Source organism: Bombina bombina, chromosome 11, assembly GCF_027579735.1.
Source record: "Bombina bombina isolate aBomBom1 chromosome 11, aBomBom1.pri, whole genome shotgun sequence".
Taxonomy (NCBI): Eukaryota; Metazoa; Chordata; class Amphibia; order Anura; family Bombinatoridae; genus Bombina; species Bombina bombina.
The window spans coordinates 27046217-27062247 of NC_069509.1; the positions used below are offsets into that span (position 1 = coordinate 27046217).

The window sequence follows — 16031 nt, forward strand, 5'->3', positions numbered from 1 at the left end:
CAATATTCGACCCTAGCCCAGAGATTTCTAATCCTTGGGCAGTGCCAAAACATGTGCGTTAAGTCGGCTGCCTGATACGAACATTTAGGACATTTGTTAAACCCTACATTTGCACATTTAAAGCCTCTCTCGGGGGTAAAATATGCCCCATGGAGGAGCTTAACATGTGCCTCCCTCCAAGTTGCAGAGAGCGTTACTTGTGCAATTTTTTTAATTGACATTTGAATGTTTTTAGGCTCAATATTACTCTGAGGAATTACTGTATTCCAGTAGGAGGCAATCCTTTCCAAAACCGGCTCACCTTTATTTGTACCCAGAAGATGATAACATGGTGCAATTGACATATGGCCATTTCTTGTTAGAACAAGCCAGTCATCGAGTTTGCCTAATCCCCATTCCCAGCCTGCTTTCTTGACTAGATCTTGTGCATAATGCCTTAATTGCAAATACGCAAAGAAATCTTTGTTGGATATATCAAAATCTCTTTTTAATTCCTGAAATGTTTTAATATATTTTCTCTCTTTGTCAATTATTTGATATACCTTTGTTAACCCCTGCGTATGCCATTTCCTAAAGACTTCGGAAGATATTCCTGATTGAAAATTAGGGTTACCTATTATGGGCAATAGGCAAGTAGCGCTGTTGTTAATTGAGAGAAGAGTTACTATTTTGTGCCAAGCTTTAAGTGGGTTGAGAATTGTTTTAAGTCGTTTAATTTCTAAGGGAATTTCCTTAGGTGCTAAGTGTAATAATGCAGATAAGGAGTACGGATGGCAGACACTGCCCTCAAGATAGTTGTTCAAAACATAATTATTAGATGAGATCCAATCTACTACAACACGGGCCAGGAAAGAGAGGTTATATAGCCTTATATCTGGTAAAGCAAGACCACCATCTTTTTTTGATATTGAAAGTTTCAAAAAAGATATCTTTGACCTCTTATTCTGCCATAGGAACTGGATAAGTGAGGTATTAATTGAACGTATATCTTTTCCTAATAGAATTATTGGTGTGTTTTGAAGTATATATAAGAGTTTTGGAAGAAGAGCCATTTTAAAAAGGGCAATCCTTCCAGAGAGTGATATTGGAAGATTTTGCCATGTCATAAGCTTTTCTTTGATCAATTTAACTATTGGGGGTACATTCAAAGTATAGAGATCTGCAGATCTTGTCGGAATATGAATTCCTAGATATTTGAAAGAGTCTTTTACTTAACGAAAAGGAGTGTTTAATATTGAGGTTTTATTTTTCCTAAGCCATAACATCTCTGATTTTGCCATGTTTACTTTGTATCCAGAGAATGAGCCAAATTGCTCCAAGATCTGGAAAAGTTTTGGTAAATTTAGTTTGGTATTAGCCAGATAAAGCAGCAGATCATCAGCATAGAGACCAATTTTTATTTCACAGTTACGAATTTTTATACCATCAAGATGGTGACGAATTTTAATTGCCAGAGGTTCGATAGAGATATTAAATAAAAGTGGGGAGAGAGGACAACCCTGCCTTGTTCCTCTACCTAAAAGAATAGGAGGAGAAATATTGTTATTCACTATCAATCTTGTAGATGGTTGTTTATATAAATTCTTGATAAATTCAAGAAAATTACCTCCGATCCCAAATTGCCTTAACGATGTTTTGATATGTTCATAGAATATTGAATCGAAGGCTTTTTCAGCATCTAAAGAAATAATAGAAAGATCAGGTAAGTCCTCCCCCCCATTAGTTAAGCTAGGTAAAACCTCAAAGTTCTGTCACCATTAGGGCTTCCCTGATTTTTGAAGCTGAATTGCGGTTATTTAGAAAACCTGCTTGGTCGGTATGAATAATTTCTGAGAGCGGCCCCTGAAGTCTAGATGCAAGAATTGCAGTAAGGATTTTGTAATCTGAGTTTAGCAAAGCGATTGGTCTATAAGATTCCTTATATTCAGGATCTTTTCCGCCTTTTAATATTAAAGTTGTATAAGAATTGGTAAACGAAGAGGGAATCAATTTACCACCAATGAAAAAACTATTGAAGAGCGTACAGAGATGTGAGGTGGCTTCGCCGGTAAGAATTTTGTAAAATTCGTTAGGGAGGCCATCTGGGCCTGCTGCTTTATTTGGGGCAAGTTTAGATATTACTTTCTCTATTTCTTCTATAGAAATAGGAGCGTTGAGACTGTCAAGCATTTCTGATGTGACAGTAGGATATGTAATATCCCTCCAGAAGTCATCAGATGCATGTATATTACTTGTTTTAAATGAATATAGTTCCTGATAATATTCATTAAATGCAGCCAATATGTCTTCGGCTTTGAAGAGCTGAAGCCCTTTATTATGCAATTTGTCTATGATTGATTGTTTTTTCTCATTTTTTATTAATTTGGCCAACATCTTACCTGATTTGTTACCATATTTATGTAGTTTAGCCTGCAATTTTAATTCCTTTTGAGTTTCTTGCAATAAAACAAAAGTGTCCCTTTCATTTTTTGCTCTAACATATTTTGCCCAGTTTAAAGGGGTCTTATCGAGCAGGTAATGATTATATGCGTTAGTTAAACATTGGCATGACTCCTTTTCTCTGGATCGAATTTTCTTATGCAGAGCTACACTGTATGAAATTATCTCCCCTCTCATCACTGCTTTTGCAGTATCCCAAAATATTTCAGGGCGATTTAGATAATCTCTATTAAAGTGTGCAAATTCCTTGTATCTATTTATGAGCCAATTCTTGAATTTTAACTCAGTGATTAAATAATAGGGAAAAAAAAAACGTGCTGGAGTAGAATGGGAACGTGCGAGCTGAAATTCGAGTACAATCGGTGCATGATCTGAGAGGAAGATTGGTCCTATATCTGAATTTACCCCTTGCAATACCATACGTTCATCAATTAAAAATATGTCGATTCTAGAGAGTGTCTTATGCGCCTTGGAGAGGCATGTAAAGTTTTGAATGGAAGGATTTTGCTGTCTCCAAATATCCCGCAGCGCTAAGTTCTGCATGATTTTTTTAAACATCTTACCCTCTAGGTTGTCTTTTTTTTGTTTTAATTGTTTAACATTGTGCCTAAGCCTATCGATCGGGCACTGTGGTGCCATGTTATAGTCTCCTCCTACAATTAGGGAACCTTCCGCATAGGATAATAATTTAGTCTGCAGAGTGTTCCAGAATTTTGGATCAAACTCGTTAGGGCCATATGTATTGCAAAATGTATACATCTTCTGGGCAATCTTTATTTTCAATAAGACATATCTCCCCCCGATATCAGCCTCAAAATGTACAACTTCTGTATTAATTTTCTTTCCTATTAAAATTGCTACCCCCCTTTTCCTCTTAACACTGGGTGCAAAGTAAATTTCTTTTACCCATGTTGATTTAAGTTTTAAAGATTCTTCAGCTGATAAGTGGGTTTCTTGAATGAACCCTATGTCAGTCTGAAGCTTTCGTAAATGATTAAGAATTGCCTTTCTCTTTATAGGGGTGGTTATACCACCAACATTCCACGATACTATTTTACAATTACTATTCCGCATAGTCGATTATGTATTTAGGAGGAAGGAGGAGAGAAAAGGAGAGAGAGAGAGAGAAAAAAAAAAAAAAAAAAAAGGAAGAATATTTTTTGAACAATTACATATTCTCCGCATAGGTGGGGGTAGGACCCTAAGACACGTGTCTAGAAGAGACACAGTCTTCCCCATAAGCAAAAACCTGTAAATTACACTCAGTCTAACAATTGATTATTTAATATTGTTATTATTAAACTAAGAGCCCAGTGTGTTATAGAAGCTCTCAGCCGATTGGGGTTCTTCAAAGAAATGTGTGACTTCTCCAACTTTAACCTTTAATTTGTAAGGATACATTATGGTTGCCTGATACCCTTTTTGTATCAATTTGGAGCAAATAGGAGCAAGCTCCCTTCTCCTTGCTGCAGTGTCAGCAGAGAAATCTTGAAACATGAGGATTGTAGCGTCACCAGCCTTAACAGGCTGTTGTTTGCGATAATACTGGAATAAAGTAAGTTTATCTTGAAAATTTAATATTCTAGCGATAACCGGCCTAGGCCTAGTTCTTTCTTTGTTGCCTGATCGAGAGATACCAAGTCTGTGTGCTCTCTCCACTGGGATGGGATATAAAGTAGATGGCATTTTTAAAATTGTAGGCAAGGTTTCTGATATAAAATTAACGAGGTTGTCATATTGCTGCTCTTCCGGAAGACCTATGATTCTTATATTATTTCTTCTAGAACGGTTTTCAAGGTCTTCTAATCTATTTTGAATTTTCTGCACGCTATTGTTTATACCTTCTAGATTGGAGCTGTGTACTATTGTTAAGTCTTCCAGGTCCGAAACTCTTTGTTCGGCTTCTTGTAACCTATTTGAAAATTGACGAACCTCTTGTGTAAGAGAGAGAAAATCTTGCTTAATTTCAGCTCTAAGAGCCTCAAATTTAGGAGAAAGCGCATCTGATATATTGGCGACTAAACTGTGAATATTGGTTAATTCCTGTATGGCTGATAGATTAAGCATTGTTGATTGTGCTTCCGTGGTGGTCTCTTGATTGCCCTTCAATTTTCTGTCTCTCTGTCTTGCTGCCATGACTGGAGAAGGGTTCCGGGGTGAAGTGTGAAGGAATTTATCCATGTGCCAGTGAAAAGAAAAAAAAAGAAAAAATTAAAAAAATAAAGTGAAGCGAGTTATCTTAGTGAGGGTCAATACAGGGGGTGAATTATTCCGAATTAAGTTTGAGAGGGTAAACCGTTCTCAGTTGGACAAGTGAGGATGGGTATGTGCAGTGTGGTGGCTAAGTGAGGGAGAGGGGAGGAGAAAAAAAAAAAAAAAAAAGGTGAATTAAATTGTGCTATTTAAGTCCAGTCAAGGGTGCAATAATCAGGGACGTTATTACTATAGGCAATATTGTATCGAATTATGGACTATAAAGAGAATAATATCTCTAAAAGCACCAATAGCAATTCCTCAGTTAACTTTATAACCAAAAGAGTGTTATTCCAGCAATTGTATACAATGTATCTTGCAGATTGCGAGATATATGTGCAGTGACCTATTTATATCCAGGTTCCCTCAGTTACATTTGTGTTATATTTTCAGTGAAAATAGGATCCTTTTTTTTTTTCCTTTGAAAATGGGTATTAAGTAGATTAACTAAAAATCTTTGTATTTCTATACCGGCTTTTCCCCCTACCAAATGGATAGAGATGATATTTTATTTTAGGAAAAACAGGAGATTTATTCTTAATAAAGACTAATTAAATAGTGTAGTTAGGGATCTTTTATATTTCTATATAACCTTATCCTTTTAGCAGTAATAAGAAATGATAAATCCTTGTAGTGATTATAAAAAACTCCTTTGATGTTAAAACATTAATTCCCCAGTTACACTTAATAACCTTGCATTCCCTTCCCTGAATAAACTTCGCTTCTTAGAGGAGAAAATACAATGAACTTTTACATGTTATACACAACTTACAATTTTCTAAGCTTAACTCTTGCCTTCCCCCCCCTCCTCTTCACCTTCCCCTTTTTTCCCCTTTCCCCTTAACCAAGATTTACTCAATACATTGATATGGCGATATTGTAACAAAATATAAGAAATACATTTTAACTAAGCCAAGCCAATTAACAGGAAATAAAGGGAAAGGAGAGAAAAAAAAAAAAAAGCAGAAAAAGAAAAAAAAGTTCCTTTGTATAATTAAAGAAATACAGCCAGTCTCTTTATGTGTAGAGCTCTCCACCTTACCTGGAATGTTCATGTGTTAATATTCAACTAATGTCGAGGTAGGTAGGCGGAGAGAGCCTGCAAATATGGTAGTACCGAATTGCAATACCTGTTTGTGGGGTTTGTTTAATGTCCAGCTATCAAAGCGTTTTTACCAGCACCAGCACAATGTTCCCCAGGACAGGCAGATTCGGATAGTACCTCTGTAAAGAAAAAAAAAAATGAAACAGAGAAAACCTGATCCAGGAATATTCGCCTCTTATTCTGACGTTTGGCCCCAGCGTCTAGGGAGACCAGGATGAAGACACTTAAAGGCGCCAAGCAAGGGAATCTTCAGCAGCCGTCCCAAGACCGGTCACACTCAGTCCCGACCTCCCACGCAGCACCGGTGGGGGAGGGGGGAAGTCTCCAGCAGACCTTCAGTTGATCACCAGACAGAACCGCCTCGAATATCCAGCGACCCCTGCTTGAAGATGCGACTTCGCCACCACACTTCGGGCCAGCTCCGCAATTGCTCTCTATCTCCCTCACAACTTCGGTGGGGGAGGGGAAGGTATGTGAGAGGTCCGCCGGACCACTGTAGGCACTCGGAGCAGGAGTCAGGGGGGAAAACAGCAGGTCCTCTGTAGATGCAGCTATGCTGAGATGTGTGGACGGCCTTAACCTCCCACGCAGCACCGGTGGGGGAGGGAAGGGTGTGGGAAAAGACTGCTGTTTATGCTGTAGATAGGATTCAGGGCAGTTTGTCAGTGTAGCAAGAGAGATGAAATGAAATCAACCTCGACCTCCCACGCAGCACCGGTGGGGGAGGGAGGGCATATAAAGAGACTGCTGTTTATGTTGCAGGTAGGATTCAGGGCAGTTTGTCAATGTGGCAAGAAAAGTGAATAAAGTCAGCCTCGGCCTCCCACGCAGCACCGGTGGGGGAGGGGAGCACCCAGATCCTCCTTAAATTTAGATTAAAAGTTCTGCTTGTACATATAAAAAAAGAAAAATAAAAAGAGTCCAATTATACAGGCTTTTGCAAGCTGACTAACAGTGTCAGCACAGTGGGATGTCTATCCACTGTCGGGTTCCAGGAGCGGTGAAATAAGCTATCCAGATAGCTACCCAGTTCTCTGGGTTAGGCACGAGAGGCTCCGCCAGCAGCTGCAGGACTGGAAGGTAATCACACACAGGTGTGTGCAGTTAGCTCCTCCTCCGGAACTCTAGGGCATGTAATTTTAAACAACTTTCCAATTTACTTTTATTACCAATTTTGCTTTGTTCTTTTGGTATTCTTAGTTGAAAGCTAAATCTAGGAGGTATATATGCTAATTTCTTAGACCTTGAAGGCCACCTCTAATCTGAAAGCATTTTGACAGTTTTTCACCACTAGAGGGCGTTAGTTCATGTGTTTCATATTGATAACATTGAGCTCAGGCAGGTGAAGCTCCTAAGAGCAAGCACTAAAAATGCAAGTCTGTCAAAAGAACTGAAATAAGGGGGCAGTTTGAAGGGTCATAGATACACTGTAATCACAGAGGTAAAAAGTATATTATTCTAACTATGTTGGTTATGCAAAATTGGGGAATGGGTAATAAAGGGATTATCTACCTTTTTAAACAATAACAATTCTGGTGTTTACTGTCCCTTTAAGGTCAGGGAAATGTTTTGGATTAACAAACTACAAACTTTAAAACCTAAGGGTCTAAATAAAGATTTTGATTGGTCTCTCTTTAGGTAAACAGTCTATCTGATATACATGATTAAGATTGCCCATACAGGTTAAACATTTAAAATTGACATATAAGGTATTCAGAATGTTTGCACAAATTACATACATCAATATATTCCTGGGCTATCTGTATATATCCTTTTGTACCTGCATTTTTGTATATATTATGGTTGTTGTTTTGCTACTAGGATTACTTCTGGATTCTGTCTTATAATGATTGTTTTTGATAATGCAAATGTAGCTTCTCATTTTTGAATTATATGCATAGGGACTGTATGTATATGTTTTAACTGTGCCTTTTTAAAATTTTGTCAATACACATTATACGCAGTGCTTGCTTAAGATAAGAAATACCATCTTTGAATGTTATAAAAATTGTCAGCATTAGATGGCGCTGTTGTACAATTAATGTGCAGTTGATTTGCACCTGTGTACTTGTATAAAGTCAGTCTCTCTGCATACACAGATAGGCATGACTAAGGGCCTAATGCAGGTCTGAATAGGCATGACTAAGGGCCTAATGTAGGTCTGAAACGTTGTTTGTTTTGTGGACCATGGCACAATAAAGGTCATTTTACTTTAAACTGCACAGGCTGGAGCACCCTTTCTTTTGGAATACAACAAGTTATACACATGACTTATTAAAGGGGTATAAACCCCAAACATGTTCTTTTATGATTCAGAAAGAGAATACAATTTATTTTTTTTCTATTTACTTCTATTGTCAAATTTGCTTCTTTCTCATCCTTTGTTGAAGAGATGCCTAGGTAGTTGTTTGTTGCACTACATGGCAGGAAATAGTGTTAATGTTTAACATTCTTGCAAAACTTCTGCCGTATAGTGCTACAGACACGTGCACTTTCCTGAACTCACCTCCTTGCTTTTCAACAAAAGATACCAAGAAAAGAAGACAAATTGATAATAGAAGTAAATTAGAAAATTCAAAGACAAGCAAAAAGTGGCGCTTACCAATCCTGGGGGTCCGTGATATCGAGCAGCGTGTCTTCAGCGTCAGCACTATTCACCTTATCCTGTACCTCTGCTATGGGAGCCCAGCAAGAGCGCTTATGTCCAAAGCGCAAACAATTCAATATGCAAAAGGCTACTTCCGGGCATCTCACATAAACAGGAAGAAGCTAGCAGCCGGGGTCACGTAAAAAAATCATTTATTGGAGACACAATCAAGCTTCTTCCTGTTTATGTGTGATGCCCGGAAGTAGCCTTTTGCATATTAAATTAGAAAATTGTTTAAAATTGCTGCGTTATCTGAATCATGAAAGAAAAATGTTGGGTTTCATGTCCCTTTAGTTCTCTGATAATAGTATTCATATATTTCTATCCTTGTGTTTTGCTGACCTTGTAATTAACCGAATCGCAGCTTTACACCCACAAACCCATAAAGCCCCTACTACTAGTAAGTCTTTAAACTTAAGGTTGAGTTATACAGAGAGTGTGTGATCTTAGGATGAGTGGGACTTCATGAGGATGATAAAAAAAACAATGTACGGGCACTCTTCTTAGATTTCTGCATATGTCATTTGCCGTCATCAGAGAGGTATAGTATTAAAGGGACACTGAACCCAATTTTTTTCTTTCGTGATTCAGATAGAGCAGCAACTTTCTAATTTACTCCTATTATCAATTTTTCTTTGTTCTCTTGCTATCTTTATTTGAAAAAGAAAGTCCAGAACTTTGGACAGCACTTGTTTACTGGTGGATGAATGTATCCACCAATCAGCAAGAACAACCCAGGTTGTTCACCAAAATGGGCTGGCATTTAAACTTACATTCTTGCTTTTCAAATAAACATACCAAGAGAATGAAGAAAATGTGCTACTAGGAGTAAATTAGAATGTTTCTTAACATTGCATGCTCTATCTGAATCACAAAAGAAAAAATTTGGGTTCAGTGTCCCTTTAAAGCTGATGCATTCTCCTTGATTTCCCAGGTATAGTCACTGCATGTAACACTGCATGCTACCAAATGACTAATGTATCCTCTCTCTGATCTTGTTACACACTATGGCCTCTATTTATCAAAGTCTGGCTGACCTGATCCGACAGTGCGGATCAGGTCCCCCAGACCTCGCTCAATAAGGAGAGCAATACGCTCTCCGTATTCAGCATTGCACCAGCAACTCACAAGAGCTGCTGGTGCAACGCCTCCCCCTGCAGAAACACGGCCAATCGGCTGCCAGCAGGGGAGTGTCAATCAACCCGATCGTACTCGACTGGGTTGAATTGCGGCGATGTCTGTCCGCCTGCTCAGAGCAGGCGGACAGGTTATGGAGCAGAGGTCTTCAGACCGCTGCTTCATAACTGGTGTTTCTGGCGAGCCTCCAGGCTCGCCAGAAACACAGGGCCTCAAGCTCTCTCCGGAGCTTGATAGATATGCCCCAATATATTTGGCTTCTCATCTCTTCTAGGTGCTTCAATGACTCCCCTGCGTGACATCTCCAGATGTTGTCCTTTTACAACACCTGGTGCTTTCAAAAACTGATTCATTCTCTTACACAAAACGGACAATTTAACTGAACCTGAAAATAAGGAAATAAGACAAACTATCAGAGATTATTGCCATGTGCCATGTAATGAAATGGGATAACAGTGACAGATTATTGCCATGTGCCATGTAATGAAATGGGATAACAGTGACGTTTCAATGTGTTTGCCCCTTTCAACAAGTAACTATATATAATAATAATAATAATAATTTGCGATTTATATAGCGCTTTTCTCCCTGTGAGACTCAAAGCACTTTACAAATATACCAACATAAGACATAAAAGTTAGGAATTTCTGAAGGTCAGATAAGCGGACTGAATGCCTGATGGAAGAGGTGGGTCTTTAGCTTTTTAAAAGTCTGTAAGGACGGTGCCTCTCTGATTGCGCACGGTAAAGAGTTCCAAAAAGTAGGGGCAGTTTGGCCGAATGCTCTGGAGCCTGAGTTTGTCCTTATTCTTGGCACTGAGAGGAGGGATGTGTTGCCTGACCTAAGTGAACGGGATGGGATGTAGGGTGTCAGGAGCTCTTCAGGGCCCGACTGGGAATAAAAATCAGCCCTGGAAAATTTGGAGACCAGCCCTATTTCCTGTTGACTCAGTATAATGTGCAAGCCCCATTTTTCTCAAAGGGGTTTACTGGGATACTCCTTCCCCAATATTTTGTTTCAGAATTATATTAGTTTGTATGGTAAAAAAAGTGCCAGATTGTTTTTATATGCATTCTAAAGCCCATTTGCATCAATTAATAACCTCTTTAAATTGTAGCTTTCCAGCCCCAGCTGCTGCAGCCCACCGGCAAATCTTCTGGTATCCTGGTAGGCCAATCCGGCCTTGGAGCTCTTTCAGGTACTGTGGGCCTAGACACATACATAGTAGCATTGTTTCTATAATGACTGTATATACTCAGCGTTATTTAGTAAAGATTTTAGGATTGATACTTAATCTACAACAAATATTCTCTCATTAAACAGACAGAGAATTGGAGGTTAATAAAAGTAAGGACGGCTGGGTCTTGGTGAATGCCGCCGGTAAATCATACTCTGATTAGACAAATACACATTATCTTTAGCTGTAACATCCTCATTACATTTTAACATCACATTTTTTTAATGTTTATGGAATTCATTTAATTTTTACCATTTCAATACTATTATATTTTATTGATTTATTTTCTATAAAATGTGCTGCAAAAGCAATGAAAACACTTTCTCTATTCCCTGTTGCACAATTTAAATTTTGAGAACAATTTTCAGTTTAAGATGATTCTTAAAAGGACACTGAACCCACATTTTTTCTTTCATAATTCAGATAGAGCAGCCATTTTAAGCAACTTTCTAATTTACTCCTATTATCAATTTTTCTTCATTCTCTTGCTATCTTTATTTAAAAAACAAGAATGTAAGTTTAGAAGCCGGCCCATTTTTGGTTCACAACCTGGGTTGTCCTTGCTGATTGGACAGCACCAATAAACAAGTGCTGTCCAGGGTCTGAGCCAAAAATTGTCTGACTCCTTACCTTAGATGCCTTCTTTTTCAAATAAAGATAGCAAGAGATCGAATAAAAATTCATAATAGGAGTAAATTAAAAAGTTGCTTAAAATTGCTCTATCCGAATTGTGAAAGAAAACATTTGGATTTAGTGTCCCATTAATTGTTATTTGAGTGCATTCAACGTTGACTGTACACTTCCCTTTTCTCTTTTGTGTAATTATGATTTGTCTATAGTTTCCTATCTAATCCCTATATTGCATAAAGTAAATGTAAACCTTGCACTTCATTTATTTAACTGTAGAATGTCTAACCCCAAGGTAAAACAGACGCATTTGTTTTGGTCTAACTGTAGAATGTCTAACCCCAAGGTAAAAGCAGACACATTTGTTTTGGTCTAACTGTAGAATGTCTAACCCCAAGGTAAAAGCAGACACATTTGTTTTGGTCTAACTGTAAATGTCTAACCCCAAGGTAAAAACAGACGCATTTGTTTTGGTCTAACTGTAAATGTGAAGGGCACATAAAGAAAAACGGATCTCACATTTTCTTTGCTTGATTCGCCAGTTAATGCTCGGTTGGCTTTAGGTTAATGAGCGCCTGTGGTTTCTGTTTCCACTCTTCACCATTTGTGGTTTCTGTTTCCACTCTTCACCATTTGTGGTTTCTGTTTCCACTCTTCACCATTTGTGTTTTCTGTTTCCACTCTTCACCATTTGTGTTTTCTGTTTCCACTCTTCACCATTTGTGTTTTCTGTTTCCACTCTTCACCATTTGTGTTTTCTGTTTCCACTCTTCACCATTTGTGTTTTCTGTTTCCACTCTTCACCATTTGTGTTTTCTGTTTCCACTCTTCACCATTTGTGTTTTCTGTTTCCGCTCTTCACCATTTGTGTTTTCTGTTTCCACTCTTCACCATTTGTGTTTTCTGTTTCCACTCTTCACCATCTGTGTTTTCTGTTTCCACTCTTCACCATTTGTGTTTTCTGTTTCCGCTCTTCACCATTTGTGTTTTCTGTTTCCACTCTTCACCATTTGTGTTTTCTGTTTCCACTCTTCACCATTTGTGTTTTCTGTTTCCACTCTTCACCATTTGTGGTTTCTGTTTCCGCTCTTCACCATTTGTGGTTTCTGTTTCCGCTCTTCACCATTTGTGGTTTCTGTTTCCACTCTTCACCATTTGTGTTTTCTGTTTCCACTCTTCACCATTTGTGGTTTCTGTTTCCACTCTTCACCATTTGTGGTTTCTGTTTCCACTCTTCACCATTTGTGGTTTCTGTTTCCACTCTTCACCATTTGTGTTTTCTGTTTCCACTCTTCACCATTTGTGTTTTCTGTTTCCACTCTTCACCATTTGTGTTTTCTGTTTCCACTCTTCACCATCTGTGTTTTCTGTTTCCACTCTTCACCATTTGTGTTTTCTGTTTCCACTCTTCACCATTTGTGTTTTCTGTTTCCGCTCTTCAACATTTGTGTTTTCTGTTTCCACTCTTCACCATCTGTGTTTTCTGTTTCCACTCTTCACCATTTGTGTTTTCTGTTTCCACTCTTCACCATTTGTGTTTTCTGTTTCCACTCTTCACCATTTGTGTTTTCTGTTTCCACTCTTCACCATTTGTGTTTTCTGTTTCCACTCTTCACCATTTGTGGTTTCTGTTTCCACTCTTCACCATTTGTGGTTTCTGTTTCCACTCTTCACCATTTGTGTTTTCTGTTTCCACTCTTCACCATTTGTGGTTTCTGTTTCCACTCTTCACCATTTGTGGTTTCTGTTTCCACTCTTCACCATTTGTGTTTTCTGTTTCCGCTCTTCACCATTTGTGTTTTCTTTTTCCACTCTTCACCATTTGTGTTTTCTGTTTCCACTCTTCACCATTTGTGTTTTCTGTTTCCGCTCTTCACCATTTGTGGTTTCTGTTTCCGCTCTTCACCATTTGTGGTTTCTGTTTCCACTCTTCACCATTTGTGTTTTCTGTTTCCACTCTTCACCATTTGTGTTTTCTGTTTCCACTCTTCACCATTTGTGGTTTCTGTTTCCACTCTTCACCATTTGTGGTTTCTGTTTCCACTCTTCACCATTTGTGGTTTCTGTTTCCACTCTTCACCATTTGTGTTTTCTGTTTCCACTCTTCACCATTTGTGTTTTCTGTTTCCACTCTTCACCATTTGTGTTTTCTGTTTCCACTCTTCACCATTTGTGTTTTCTGTTTCCACTCTTCACCATCTGTGTTTTCTGTTTCCACTCTTCACCATTTGTGTTTTCTGTTTCCACTCTTCACCATTTGTGTTTTCTGTTTCCGCTCTTCAACATTTGTGTTTTCTGTTTCCACTCTTCACCATCTGTGTTTTCTGTTTCCACTCTTCACCATTTGTGTTTTCTGTTTCCACTCTTCACCATTTGTGTTTTCTGTTTCCACTCTTCACCATTTGTGTTTTCTGTTTCCACTCTTCACCATTTGTGTTTTCTGTTTCCACTCTTCACCATTTGTGTTTTCTGTTTCCACTCTTCACCATCTGTGTTTTCTGTTTCCACTCTTCACCATTCAATAGTTCTAAAGAGAAAGTAAAGTCAAAATTAAAGGAATACTGAACCACATTTTTTTCTTTCATGATTCAGATCGAGCATTTAATTTTAAACAACTTAATATTTTACTCCTATTATTAATTATTCTTCATTCTCTTGGTATCTTTATTTGAAAAAGCAGGAATGTAAGCTTAGGAGCCAATCCATCTTTAGTTTATTCCTGCTTTTTCAAATAAAGATAGCAAGAGAACAAAGAAAACTGATAATCGGAGTAAATTAGAAAGTTATATCTGAATCATGAAAGAAAAAAAATGGGTTCTGTGTCCCTTTAAGCTTTCATGATTCAGACAGAGCAGCAATTTTAAACAACTTTCCAATTGACTTCTGTTATCTAATTAGCTTCATTCTCATGCATACCTAGGTAGGCACGGGGTCAGCTAACTGGTGATTGGTGGCTGCACATATATGCTTCTTGCCATTGGCTCACTAGATATGTTTAGATAGAGGCCAGTACTGCTCCTTCAAAAAAGGATACCAAGAGAAGAAGCAAATTGGATAATAAAAGTACATTAGAAAGTTGATTAAAATCACATGCTCTATCTCAGTGTTTTTCAACCAGTGTGCCGTGGCACACTAGTGTGCCGTGAGAGATCCTCAGGTGTGCCACGGCAGACTGACAACAGTGTGACATATTTTTTAAACTTTGCTTGTTTTTTACTCCCAGTGCAGGGGTAGTTTGTAGGAGGCATGGCATAACAGCACAGTACATACAGTATGTGTGTGTTTGTGTGTATGTGTATATATATATGCTGTATTAGGCTACAATGTGTGATTTTTTTAAAATTTTGGGATGGTGGTGTGCCACAGGATTTTTTAATGTAAAAAAGTGTGCCACAGCAAAAAAAAGGTTAAAAATCACTGCTCTATCTGAATCATAAAATATATTTTTGGGAGGGTTTTATGCCCCTTTAAATTTGTCAAGGTGGGAAATGATGAGGGAGTGGATAAGAATCTCAGTTGTATCTTTAGTGAGGAAGTGAAGAATGTTAGAGATATTGTTAAGGTGGAGTGAGATGAGCACCGGAGATGGTTAGCAGACTCCTCCATGCGCCGCCTACCTGAAGGCCCCGTGTTTTCAAATTTTAAGATCATTGTAAAGTAGAAAAGGTATTTTGAACACATTCAAGGGATAACCTTAAAGAAATATAAAACACACAAATGTTCTTTCATGATTCAGATAGAGCATGCAATATTAAACATCTTTCTAATTTACTTCTATTATCTATTTTTCTTTGTTCCTTTGCTATCTTTTGTTAAAAAGCAGGGACATAAGCTTAGGAGCCGGCCCATCTCTGGAGCACTATATGGCAGCAGTTTTACAAGAATATTATCCATTTGCAGGAGCACTATATGGCAGCAGTTTTACAAGAATGTTATGCACTTGCAGGAGCACTAGAGGGCAGCAGTTTTACAAAAATGTCATGCACTTGCAGGAGCACTAGAGGGCAGCAGTTTTACAAGAATGTTATGCACTTGCAGTAGCACTAGATGGCAGCAGTTTTACAAGAATGTTATGCACTTGCAGTAGCACTAGATGGCAGCAGTTTTACAAGAATGTTATGCACTTACAGTAGCACTAGATGGCAGCAGTTTTACAAGAATGTCATGCACTTGCAGGAGCACTAGAGGGCAGCAGTTTTACAAGAATGTTATGCACTTGCAGGAGCACTAGAGGGCAGCAGTTTTACAAGAATGTTATGCACTTGCAGTAGCACTAGAGGGCAGCAGTTTTACAAGAATGTTATGCACTTGCAGTAGCACTAGAGGGCAGCAGTTTTACAAGAATGTCATGCACTTGCAGGAGCACTAGATGGCAGTAGTTTTACAAGAATGTCATGCACTTGCAGGTGCACTAGATGGCAGTAGTTTTACAAGAATGTCATGCACTTGCAGGTGCACTAGATGGCAGTAGTTTTACAAGAATGTCATGCACTTGCAGGAGCACTAGATGGCAGTAGTTTTACAAGAATGTCATGCACTTGCAGGAGCACTAGAGGGCAGCAGTTTTACAAGAATGTCATGCACTT

At 38.4% G+C, this 16031-nt stretch overlaps 1 protein-coding gene across 2 annotated transcripts in view; it reads left to right on the forward strand.

Annotated features, from left to right (window-relative positions):
* The window catches only part of LOC128641822 (uncharacterized), a 196500-nt gene that overhangs the window by 71132 nt on the left and 109337 nt on the right, over positions 1 to 16031 (forward strand). For both annotated transcript variants that reach the window (XM_053694369.1, XM_053694370.1), the window contains one exon: positions 10699 to 10779. In XM_053694369.1, the coding sequence (XP_053550344.1) occupies positions 10699 to 10779 (81 nt within the window). The remainder of the gene's footprint in view (positions 1 to 10698; positions 10780 to 16031) is intronic.